The sequence below is a fragment of the Otolemur garnettii genome, unplaced genomic scaffold, assembly GCF_000181295.1.
Source record: "Otolemur garnettii isolate 467f Iridium unplaced genomic scaffold, OtoGar3 scaffold00068, whole genome shotgun sequence".
In the NCBI taxonomy this organism is placed as follows: Eukaryota; Metazoa; Chordata; class Mammalia; order Primates; family Galagidae; genus Otolemur; species Otolemur garnettii.
The window spans coordinates 6570067-6583000 of record NW_003852463.1 but is presented as its reverse complement, the minus strand read 5'-3'; the positions used below and the strand labels follow the sequence as shown (position 1 = coordinate 6583000).

Below are 12934 nucleotides of genomic sequence, written 5' to 3'. Positions count from 1 at the left end.
AAAAACTTAACAAACCTGTACCACCCTTGGAGTTAAATAAATCAAGTAGATGAAAAATAAATAAAATATATAGATTAATCTACTCAAAATATAACTCTAATGGGTATTTAATAAATAGCATTCTTCAAATAGAGAATTGTGTGTGTGTGTGTTTTTTTTTTATTTGAGACAGAGTCTCACTTTGTCGCCCTCAGTCGAATGCTATGGCATCACAGCTCACAGCAACCTCCAACTCTCTAGCTTAAGTGATTCTCTTGCCTCAGCCTCCCGAGTAGCTGGGACTACAGGCACCTGCCACAACGCCTGGGTATTTTTTGTTGCAGTTGCTACTGCTGTTTTAGCTGGCCGGGGCTGGGTTCGAACCTGCTACCCTTGGTATATGGGGCTGGCGCCCTACCCACTGAGCCACAGGCACTGCCCAGAATTGTGTTATTCTTAAAACATATAAGAATTGACTATAACTTAGGCACAAAGAAAACCTTAAAAAAAAGAATATAATTTTTATATCCCACATTTTTCCAATATACCGCCCCCCCCCCAAAAAATGCTATAAGCAATAAAGGATTGAATCCTTGTTTTAAAAAGCACTTAGAAGTTGTGAAACACTAACATAAATTGCTGCTAGGTCTAAGAATAAATCAAAACTGCAATTTAATGAGATTCTAGAAAATAATTACAATTGGAACACAACAGTAAAAACTTAGGGATTTGGAAAATAATAGCCTTAAATTCTTTCATTATTAAATAAAGAAAAAAACGAAAACAAATGAGGTAAGCAGCAGTCAAAACTTAGAAATGAATATGAGACAAATCTACAGAAAGCAAAAAGAAGGAATTCATGAATATAAGAACAAATTAATGAAAACAAAGCAAAATCAGTAGAAATGAGACATCTTTAAAAGTTTTTTTGGAAATACTAATATCACTGACAAATTTTTGAAAAATAAATCAAAAAAAGTCAGAACATGTAAATAGGCATATTATTAAGAATGCCAAAAGGAGTATCACTACAAATAAGGAGACTTGTCTACACAGAATTTCCTGTGTAGTAAGTACAAATCTATACAAATGCTTTGAAAATCTTGGTAAAGGCTCAGCACCCGTAGCTCAGTGGTTAGGGCTCCTGCCACATTCCCCCGTGGCTGGTGGGTTCAAACTCAGCCCAGACCTGTTAAAATGACAATGATAACTACAATAAAAAAAAATAGCTGGGCGTTGTGGTGGGTGCCTATAGTCCCAGCTACTTAGGAGGCTGAGGCAAGAGAATCACTTAAGCCCAAGAGTTTGAGGTTGCTGTGAACTGTGACGCTAAGCACTCTACAGAGGAGACATAGTGAGACTCTGTCTCAAAAAAAAAAAAAAAAAACCTGGTGAAATGGATGATTTTCTAAGAAAGAATAAATTACAGGAACCAATTCAAGAAAAAATACAAAACCTGAATAGGTCAGTACCTATAAAAATTTTAAAGGTGTCAACAAATTGCACTTTTAAAAAACACGTCCAGAAAATTTTTGAGAGAATTCTCCATGCTTTCGATGAATAAAAAATTCCTATGCTAATTCAGAAATACTGTATATAGGACATATTAAAAGATGACAATCTCCTCAATTTATTTTGGTTATATAATCTTAGTGGTAAAACAACATACAACAAAAGAAAAATAACCGAACTCACATATGAAACTGGGTGCAAAAATCCTAAATCAAAGATTAGCAGTTGATTTCAGAACTTTTCAGGAACTTACTTTTCAGAGTATATATATGTATGTGTGTATATATGTATGTAATATATATATGTATAATTTGTATTAGAGAAAAATGTATAAAATTTATCACATTTGTAAGTAAAGTTATAAAAATAATATGATGATTTTGGTTAATGCCAAGAAGATATTTAATAAAATTTTTAGATATTATTTTTAAAGATTATCAACTGTGACTAGGACATTATTTTCTTAAAATGAGTAAAAATATGGTTCTTATTTATATCAGAAGGATTTTTCTTTTTTTTTTCTTTTGTTTTTGAGACAGAGTCTCACTACGTCACCCTCAGTAGAGTGCTATGGCGTCACAGCTCACAGCCACCTCAAACTCTTGGGCTTAAGCGATTCTCTTGCCTCAGCCTCCCAAGTAGCTGGGACTATAGGCACCCACCACAATGCTCAGCTGTTTTTTGGTTATAGTTGTCATTGTTTGGCAGGTCCAGGCCAGGTTCGAACCCACCAGCTCCTGTATATATGGCTGGCACCCTAGCTGCTGAGCTATAGGCACTGAGCCCAAAAGGATTTTTCTTTAAAAATATCTTAAACTCTTAACAAACTAGGAATTAGAAAAATATTTTTAATGCAAGAAAATGGGCCTAAACTACTTTGTTTATGAAATAAGGAGGCATTAAAGACTAAAGATACCTGATATCACTTCTATTGCTAACAATATTTTGGACATTCTAACCTTGGCAATAAAGCAAGAAAAAGTAATAAGAGATAAACATTAGAAATGAAACAATTAAATTATACCAATAGAAAAAGCCATAAGAGAATTTAGTAAAGTATTTACATACAAAGTAAATCTACTAAGAGTAAGATATTGAAGTAGAGAAAAGTTAAACTTTACTGTAGTAACAATGAAAGAATTCTAGGAATAAATTTTTAAACCAGGCTGGACCTCTTTATGGAAAACTACAAATCTTTCCTTTAATGTCCTATTTATGGATTAGAAAACATAAAAATGTAACTTCGTTTTTCCCAACTTAATTCATGAATTACATTATTCTAATGATTAGTTTATTGGAAAAATGAACAGATGAGAATAGTGCGAGTAGCCTTGAAAAGGAAAAAGAATAAAGGAATACTTATAATACCAATTAAAAAATATACTGTGAAACTATAATAATGAAACTCTGCTGCTATAAATATAGACGGACACATGAGAAAAATGGAGCAGAGATCCCAGAAACAAATGAAGGAACAAAGGAGAATTTACTATCTGATAAGGGTAGCATTAAATCAGTTGGAAGGTTTGTTAGACTCTCACTTAAGAAATGGTACTGGCACACAGGTAACCATTTAGAAAAAGATGAAATAAATTTGAACTTGCACCCCGCACCTTATGCCAAAATGTATTCCAGATGATAATAGTTAACATTTACTGTGTACTTATATGTGTCAGACACTGTTCAGAGTTATTTATAATTTCAATCCTCATGATAATCCCATAAGACTAATTATTTAATCCCATTTTACAGAAAAGGAAACAGATTATTTATCCAAGATAATACAATAAGTTGCTGAACCAGACTTTGAGTCCTGGCATTTTAGCTCTAGAGTCCACATTCCATAAATGTAGAAAAGTAAAGCTATAATAAGAAATTATAACATAACTAGGAAAGAAGAATAATGACCTTTCTAATACATATGAAAAATGGACTCCATAAATTGATAAAATCTGCCACCCACCAAAAATGTTTAACTTCTACACATGAAAAAATTCCAGAAGTGGCCAAAGCATGATAGTTCGTGCCTATAATCCTCGCACTCTGGCAGGTCAGGGTGAGAGGATCCCTTGAGCTCAGAAGTTTGAGACCAGCCTGAGCAAGAGTGAGACTCTGTCTCTACTAAAAATAGCCAGGTATGGTGGCCGGCACATGTAGTCCCAGCTACTTGGGAGGCTTAGGCAAGACAATCCTTGAGCCCAGGAGTTTGGAGTTGCTGTGAAGTAGGCTGATGCATGTCACTCTAGCCCAGGCAACAGACTAAGACGCTGTCTCCAGTAAAAAAAAAAAAAAAGAAAAGAAAAGAAAAATATACCATAAGCAAAATTAAAAGGCAAATCACAAAATAAAGAAAACATAGCTAACACAAGCCGTGTATCATCACCACTCTATAAAAAGCTCTTACAAATCAGTAAGAAAAGATCAAAACCTCAGTAGAAAAATGGGAAAAGTGTATAAATAGGCAAGTCATTAAAAGTGACATACAGAGGGCTAATATCCGTAAACATAAACTCTTTCATCTCACAAGTAATGAAACAATGAATATGAAAACGATAGTATCATTCCATCTGACAAATTAGCCAACTTCAGAACTAACATTCTGTAATCAAAAGTATAGGGAAATAGAAATTCTCATAAAATAGAATGGGGACTACAAATGGATGTCACTCTTTCTAGAAGACAATTTTACAGTGTACTATCAAAAACTGTTAAAACGTGCATATGCTTTGACCCACCAATTCTACCTCAAACAATTCATTCTAAAACAATTGATGAACGTATGGAAAAATTCTGGATGAGTAGTTTTGTCATAGCGTTGTTTATAATAGAGACAAGTTAAATAGACAATAATACCCAGCAATAAAGGATTTATAACTGCGGGTAGTGACCTCATGTGATAGATGATAATGCACTGTTGGAAAAATGGCAGGGGAGAAATGGTCACAGCATATTATTTTAAAACTTTTTATACAGATGATCCCCTTTGTGAAAATATATACAGTAGCCTGTGTGTATGTGTGTGTATTCTGAATAGACAGAAAATGTTAACTTTGAGTCCTGTAACTTAACATTGCCCTTCTCCCTTCCTCTTCTTCCTCCTTCCTTTGTGTATTTCTCCCTTCCTCTTCTTCCTCCTTCCTTTGTGTATTTCCCAAATTTTCAACAGAGAAAACAGAACTTTGTTATTAGATGAAAAGGGGATTTTATTGTGAAGCCACATATCAGTATCTATTCTTGACAAAGCTTAGGTTTGCGTGTGTTCCACTAAAGATATGCCATTTTTATTTCTACCCTTTCCTTCGTTTTTCTGGTTTCCTCATGTTACCAAATATTTCCTTCGTGCTTTCATCTCACCCTCAGTTTTGGCATCCAAAGACGTTATTATGGAGAGTGCGCCAGCCTGTGTGTCAGCAAAATGAATCAAATAACTGAGAGAATTGACCTTGGATCCCTTTCCATGAACGGCACATAAAAGGCAGCCTATTTTATGAGATTTATAGGCAGGGCAAGTTTGAGGTGGGGAAATGGGAGCCAAGAAGGATCTGAGCGTCACCACCCACAGCACGCCCTCCTTGTCACCCTCACCTCCAGCTTCCCGGAAGGGGAAGGAGCAGGACAGAAGTCCGGCCGTCTGGCTTCTGCCGTGGAACTGGGCTTGTGAAATGAATGCTGTCAGAAGAGGAATGAGAGTAGGTGGCTTCATTTCAAAAGCTGGACCGAAGCTGAGGTGTAGGGTTGAAAGAAAGAAAAGGAAGTGGAGCAGCAGAGAGAAGCACAAGGGCAACAGGGGCCTGTCTGTGCTGAGGAACTTGGATTGAAGGTGGGGAGGTGTCGGGGTTTATGCAGGAACGTAACTTTGAATGTGTGTCCATGGATGTGCACATTTTTCTATGTACAGGTATATACGCATGCATGCACATGCGCATATACACATGTCTGTATATAAGCACATTTTTATGAATATGTGTATGTGTGTGCTTATGTATACAATGTATATAGAAACCAAAATATCAATGCAAAAGAGAAAGTTAAAGTCAGGAAAACCAGTTTACTTGGTGGCCTAGTTATAGGAGATGAGAGAAGAGAGAATGGGGAGGAGTAAATGGGTGTGAAAGATCTTTAAGAAATAAAATCCAGACTTTCTCTGCCTCTCCCTGGCTGTAGCCAGTTCCCACTCACATTCCCTCTAATCAGAGGATCCGTTCTAACTGCGTGCCTGCTTGTCAGTCCGTGGTCATTCCAGATTCTCGGGAGAGAGGATCCCACTGGCCGAGCTCAGGTTAGGTAGCTACCTCTGGTCCAGTCACCTGTGGCCAAGATCAGGACCACAGGTCACAAGTATGGTTGCTGGGGTCCATTTGTTTGTGGGGTCACTTGACTCCTGTCTGTCTCTGCCTCTGGACTATATTATTCACAGGGGCAGGAACCTCAGCATTTGCTGAATACTCTGTGCAGCTCCTCATGAGCTGTTCAAGTCCCAGTCAGCACCCAAAAACCACTTGTCAAAAGGGTGGATGTGCAAATGAATTAACAAAAAGAGTCATAGCCAGTAGAAGGCACTACAGAGTCATTCGGGTCAGCCCTCTCTCCGTTCCTTGTCAATGTGTCTGATTCATCGCTAGAGCACCACCTTCAGCAGGGTTACTTACCTTCAAATATGCAGTGAGCTTTTGTGGTCTAACCTGAGAACCACTGTCCATTTACAAGAGTGATTTAAGTTAGTGACTAGGCTCCTAGTTCCAAACAGCTGACTTCCAAACTTCAGAAACCGAATCCATTTGCAACTTGAGACATGCCTGCAATCCTCCAAACAGGACAACCAATGGAAGAAGTAGGTCAGAGAGAAAAGGTATTTGTCAGAGGAAACTTGGAGTATATGTCATGTATTTTTTTTCCATCTGATTATTTTAGTATTCTTCCTGTGAAATCCAATTTCCTTAGATGACCTATGTTTATAGGAAACTATTTGGTTTAATCTGTGGGAGCTGTAGCATATTTTTAAGCATTCTGAAGGCCAGCTTCCTCTCCACCGAGTGTGCCTGGTGCCCAAACAGATGTTTTATAACACTCAACACGTATGACCTCACCCCTGGCAAGTCTTTTGCACACAATCAACCCACACCTCTTCTCCCATCTCTCCTGTCATCCTAGAAACCCAAATTCAGAACTTGCAGGCAAGCTTGAATCCTCACCACAATGACAGAAGAGCAGAGGGTGGAGCCTTCAATCTTGAATTCATAATTTATTGGTATTTTTAAAAATCTAATGACTAACCAGAAAATATGCAATACATAGAGTTAGCCAATCTAGCATAAAAAGATGCGCAAACTGGCTGCCCCAAGAGAATTCAGAGAAAAGTATCCAACTGAAGGATTTCAAAGCAACTCCTGTTTTGATAGAATCAAAATATTAGGGTTGGAAGGCCCTTGGCGAGCTAATGCAAGAGCTTTGTTGCAGAGATGAAGAAACTGAGATCCATAGAGAGAAAATGATGTGCGCCAGGTTTCACAGTGGGTGTGTTAGTGGGAGGACTGGAAGTAGAACTCTGCCTTCAGCCCACAAGACAGACCAGCGCCCCACAGCACCCGTTTCCTTTATCACATTCCTTGGACCATTAGCGTATGCAGTTCAATTCTGGGACAAGCCAGAACCTGATCAGTAGGATCTTTCATCCTGACGGGTCCATAATTGTTTCAGAGCATGTCACCTTTAATTTAGGCAGAAGATTTTGTAGGATTTTGTCTATATTTTAGAAAAATGTTTCTAAATTTTTTTTTTGATAAAACGACCAAAAGTAACCAGAAAGTATTTCTAAAGGTAACACGTTAACATTTCAAATGTGGAAACCAAGGGAAACACACAGAATTCTTACCATCCCCACCCTCAAAGGCCTAGGAAATGTCCAAAGAGGCCGTGGGAGGTGACTAAGAAGCCCTAAATACGTAGCCATGTTAGTGGACCCTTGACCTTCCCAAAATCTAAACTTAGGGGAAAATCTGAGCTTTTTGAGAGGATTTGCTGTACCTCAGAGACCCTCAGGGGTATTGGCTGAGTGCCAACAGGAACTTGAACCTGAATATCTTTATAGTAGCACTAGGTTGAAAAGAAGACCCTGATGCTGCCCCAGAGATGTTCAGTGACCAGTTGGGGAGCAGTGTTTATACTGGGAAACATTGAGAGAAGAGCAAGTGGCACTTTACATTCTCTACTAAACAGTTGTTTGTGGAGGCCTTAGGATGGGCCCAGCTAGACATCCTCGAATAAAAAGTAACAAATTAATTAAAAGATACAAGCAAGGACCAGATCACAAAGGGCTGCCTATGCCACTGAAGGCATGTGGATTTTATTTTAAAGGTGAGAGGGAATCACTGTAGAAGTCTGAGCTGGAGAATGAACTGACCAGGCTTAGGTTCTGGAAAAAATCTCCTAACAGCTATGGTCAAGGGCTACCATGTTGATGCCGTCTATAGGTCCTTCAAGACAAGTCCTTCAAGTTCTGCAACAAAGAAAAAATAGCTGGGCACTGTGGCAGGTGCCTGTAATCACAACTACTCAAGTGGCTGAGGCAAGAAAATCGCCTAAGTCCAAGAGGTAGAGGTTGCTGTGAGCTGTGACGCTATAGCACTCTACTGAGGATGACAAAGTGAGACTCTATCTCAAAAAGAAAAAAGAAAAGAAAGAAAGAAATTACACTTTTCATCAAGAAATAAATTACACTTTTCATCTATATTCAGTAAAAAGATTGAGTTCCCAAGGCAAACACAGCTGGGTTTTAATCCCACTCTGCCACTTAGTGGCTGTGTATTCTTGAGCAGGTTATTCAAATAAGTCTGAGGCCTCAGCTTCTTTTCTGTGTGATAAAAATAATGATACTCAGCTCACAGGGTTTTGGTAATAAATAAAGAAGATGATGTGGCTCGGCGCCTATAGCTCAACCAGCTAAGGCGCCAGCCACGTACACCTAAGGTGGCGGGTTTGAATCCCCAGCCCGGACCCGCCAAACAACAATGACAGCTGCAACCAAAAAAAATAGCCGGGCACTGTCGGGGCGCCTGTGGTGGGCGCCTGTGGTCCCAGCTACTTGGGAGGCAGAGGCAGGAGACTCTCTTGAGCCCAGGAGTTGGAGGTTGCTGTGAGCTGTAATGCCAAGGCACTCTATCCAGGGGGACAGCTTGAGGCTCTGTCTCAAAAAAAAAAAGAAGATGATGTGCCTGCCCATTTCTAATAATCCTCCCAGCACAACGAGATACAGCCAAGTCAAAATGGCATTTCCAAGCCTCGAAAGAAAGCCATCTAGCATCCTGATAAGCCACCATTTAGCATGAGTTAATTGTTGCATTTTCTTCTTAGAATTTAATCTCAGTTTTTTTCTGGCTAATGTGTGAAAATATTTGAGATCGTTCCTATAAATGAGGAAGCCGAGGTAAACTGAGGTCAAAGCCAAATCTTGAATCTGAATCTAACTATCCAAAAACAGTACTGTAGAAAATTAAACTGGGTTAGCAAGAGACCAGGGTTATGCAGTAAGAGCTCCTATCGTCCTAGCAACCTTTTAACCAAACACTGGTGCAGATTTGTTGGCATTCATGACGCTGAGAACATCTGGCCTTTCTATTATCCTCTCCCAAGCAAAAAATGATGTCGTGTAAACTGATCTGCAGGCCAATTATATGGTCTAAGTGTTATTAGTGTGTTTGTGTTGGCGCCTCGGGCCCCAGATTTTAAGAACTTAATTTGTAGCCCCACCCCTCTTATGAAGACCGTGGGTCTTACTGTAAATTACCCCAGGGATTTGTTTATGCAGAGTCTGTACCTTTTTCAGAAAGATAAGTACATGTAAATACATCACTGAGAAACCCTATGCACAGAGCACTGTGGGAGGCCCTGTAAGAAGTGAGTTACAGGAGCTACGTGGCAATGGGAGGAGGGGAGAGGGGCTATAAGGCAGCCAGCTCCAGGGCTGCTTTGGACACATTCAATGCTACATTTTTTCCTATCTGCCAATTTTATTATAGAAGCCAGGTGTGGAATATAGACGCTCTAATCTCAGCTCACTCAGAAGTTATAAGCTAGGAGTCTGAATACCTGATGCTACCTCCACATGGCCTTTCCACCATAGACACGGTCATCATACATCTGATCATCAGATAGCATTAGAATCTGCTTCATTTACCAAACATGACGTGCCAGGCACGGTCCCAAGCCCTTCACAACACTGCTTAGGTGAATCCTCTTAATGCCTGTGAATGCCAGGTGCTGTGATTACCCCACCCACGTCACACTGTGGAGAGTGAGGCAGAGGCTGTGAACCCGGCCCCTCCCCTCTGGCTGTTTAACAAGAACTCTGGGCCTTTGTGCTCAGCTCTAATGGCCTGAAGGTCTGTAATGAACCACCCCATGACTCTAGAATAGACCACCCGTGGGGTGTTACTGCCCATAGGAAGTGGGGTTCCTTGGCTCTTCCCCACCCCATCCTGCCCCCATTCCCCTGCTGCTCTGGACAAAACCGTGGCCCCAGCTAGAGGGGCTGCCCTAGAGAGGTCGCCCTTCCCACCTCACTCCCACCTCTAGCCCTCTCCCATCCCATCTTCTCAGACCTCTTTGAAAACATTCGGGAGTCCTAACATGAGTTATGAACAGACATAGTGGTAGCAAAAGGCTGGTAGCTCCTGATTTTGTCTCTGGATAAAACAACCTCTGGTATGGTGGAGAATAGTAGAGTCACAATTGCGGGAAATAAGTAAATGGGCTTCTGCATGAATTAGTCTCCTCTCTTGCCCCAGCCCTGTGGCCAGCTCTAGCGAAATCTGAAGCCAGACAGGGACTTGACCCCCTACACCAGCAGCTCTTTCCCCAGGATCAGAATTTTCCTTTACCTTTAAAGGAGATGAGTCTTTTGAGCCTCCCAGTCTGACTTAGCATGTTTAGGAAGGAAGGGCAGAATAGATAGCACAGTAAATCCCAGTTCTGAGTTGTCCTCACAGGAATTCATCCCACATGGCAATCATTAGGACCCTCACATTTAAAGGGAAGAGCTTTGTGCAGAATCGTAAATAAACTGTAACCAAGGCTTAGATTTATAAATCTATAAAAGAGGGCTGCTTGGACAACCAGGAATGTATAGTACTGGGTTACAAAATCAGCGTAATGGGCGGGGGCTGGGAGCTCTGGGCAGTGCAACAAGGCAGTAACTTGTGTCTGCAGTTAGTGGACCCCCGGGCAGAACCTAAGGAGGTTAGCGCCTGTTTAATCACACGAAATGCAAGCTCGGAGAAACCAGGCTACTGGCATCTACACACAGCACTATACTCCTAAACAATCGCAGTCCAGCCAAGCTTGGCCCGTCCTCACCAAGATTCTCTCTGGCTAATGCCGTGTCTTGTGAAGGAATTTTCAGTTTATTGCTAATGTTGTCCTAAGCCCCTGCTTTGTCCCAAGCGGCCTTAAATGACTTTTGACAGAGTCCCTACCATGCAGAGCACCCCATGAGGTTTTGGGTTGCAGAGCACCCCATGAGGTTTTGGGTTGCAGAGCAGCAAAGTGAAAAACAGGCCACACCCTTCCAGAACTTTCTCATCTGGTCAGGAAACAAGGCATTTGTACCTAAGACAATCACGATATGTGGGCTGCGGTGTGGCCGTAAACTGTAACTAGAAAACTCAAAAACGCAAAGGGAAGTGAAGGCTGGAGTCATCAAGGGAGGACGTGTGGAAGAAAAGGGGCTTGTTTCTGACTTGAAGGCAGAGTGGCGCTGGCCACAGGTGAGGGAAGGTTTCTGGGCCTCCCTGGGCCCCACAAGCTGGCTTATCCCTGCTGTGACTCACCCTGAGCCGGTCTTAGCCAGCACACCCTTGTGTTTCCCTGTTGTCATGGAGGCAGCCTCCTTGAATTCCTCATCTCGCCATCTTCATTCCCCCCAGGCTCATGGAAGGTGAAACGCTGGGCTCTCTGAACACATCCCCTGTGGGTTGGACACCGCAGGATGAGTGTCTATCCTGGAGCATGAGGCCTGGGACATCCATATGCCCCAACCACAGGCCCAGCATGGCACTGTGTCTATCACTGGATTCAAACTAGCAGAAGGGGAAAGGAAGGGGGCATCCCCAGAGAGGTGTGATGCCACCTCAGCATCCGTGGAGAGGGGTTCTGCAAGCATCCAGGGCAACGCCAAGAGGGAGGGCCACTCTCTGGGCCCAGGCAGGGCAGGAAGAGGGTCTTACAGGCAAAGTGAAGGGCAGTCACCCCCAGCCGGGGACCACAGTGAGCAGGAGAGCCCCTTCTCCCTCCTTGTAGAGCTGAGCATTGCATGGAGGCTCCTGAGTGCCAGCAGAAATGAGGATGTGCCTGCGGCTCTAAGGGCGGAGGGGGAGGCAGCCAGGAGAGACAGGGCTCCTGGGGGCTGCAGACTCTCACTTTCAAGGGCTTCCCGGTGTCTACTCTGCACTGCCCATTTGAGTCCCTGGGAAGGATGAGGGAAAGCAGAATTCAGGACATATACCTGCCTGGCAATAAAGTATCTCCATATTGTATTTCTGAAGAACCTAAGAGTGCCTGGGCAGGTGCAGCCCCATCCAGAAGAAGGAATCCCGTAACCAGACCAGAGCAGGGCAACTGTTCATTAGTTACTAGTGCTTCGGGGAAGGCAGGGCACAGATAGGAATTGCTGGCTTTTGTGCAGCAATAGGGATGGCTCTATCCCTCACTGACTACCCAGCACCAGCAGCTGAGGGGAGCACAAGGGCCAAGGGGAAGCGAATTGCCAGGGACTCTGAAGACCACCCCTATTTGCCACATTCGTGACAACTCACATCCCAGATTAATTGCACACCCCTGAGTGACATAGGAAAAGCACACGTTAACATTTTGCTACTTCCAGTAGGATAACTGGAAAGTTAAATCAATCAAAATAAGTTGCTTTGGTTTATAAAATGTGGGTACTCTTCTTTAGAAGGAGTGGAGCAGGAAGAATAGTTCTAGAGCCGTTCTCAACCTGTGGGTCACAACCGCTTTGTAACAATGAAAATACATCACAGCATTAGGAAGGTTGAGAACCACTGTTCTAGAGTATTTGGGGTTAGAATTATCAACCCCACCTCCCCCAAGTTGCGTGGCCTTAAGAAAGTGACTTAGCTTTTCTGAGCCTTGATTTCTTCATCTCCTCTCCCTTGAGGCAGAGAGGGAAGGGAAGAGCTTTGTGCAGAATCCCTCCAGGAAAAAATGAATTTTAACAAATTATTTTGCAACACAGTCCGCCTAGATAAGGAATCAGGAGCTAATCTGTTGTCGAGTTCTACTATATGTCAGCAGAGCGTTGTCACCAACAGTTGTCTGTTTTCAAGCCGCCCAACCCAAGGCCACCTACTAACATTTGCTTCTCTCTGGTTCTATTCTAGGGACGTTGTATCAACTTCACCAGAGTCAAGAACAACCAGCCAGCCAAGTA

The 12934-nt window shown here is 42.1% G+C and overlaps 1 protein-coding gene across 1 annotated transcript in view; it reads left to right on the top strand.

Annotated features, from left to right (window-relative positions):
- The window catches only part of ANTXR1 (anthrax toxin receptor 1), a 241927-nt gene that overhangs the window by 212378 nt on the left and 16615 nt on the right, over positions 1-12934 (top strand). The window contains exon 18 of the mRNA XM_023515283.1: positions 12885-12931. Within this exon, the coding sequence (XP_023371051.1) occupies positions 12885-12931 (47 nt within the window). The remainder of the gene's footprint in view (positions 1-12884; positions 12932-12934) is intronic.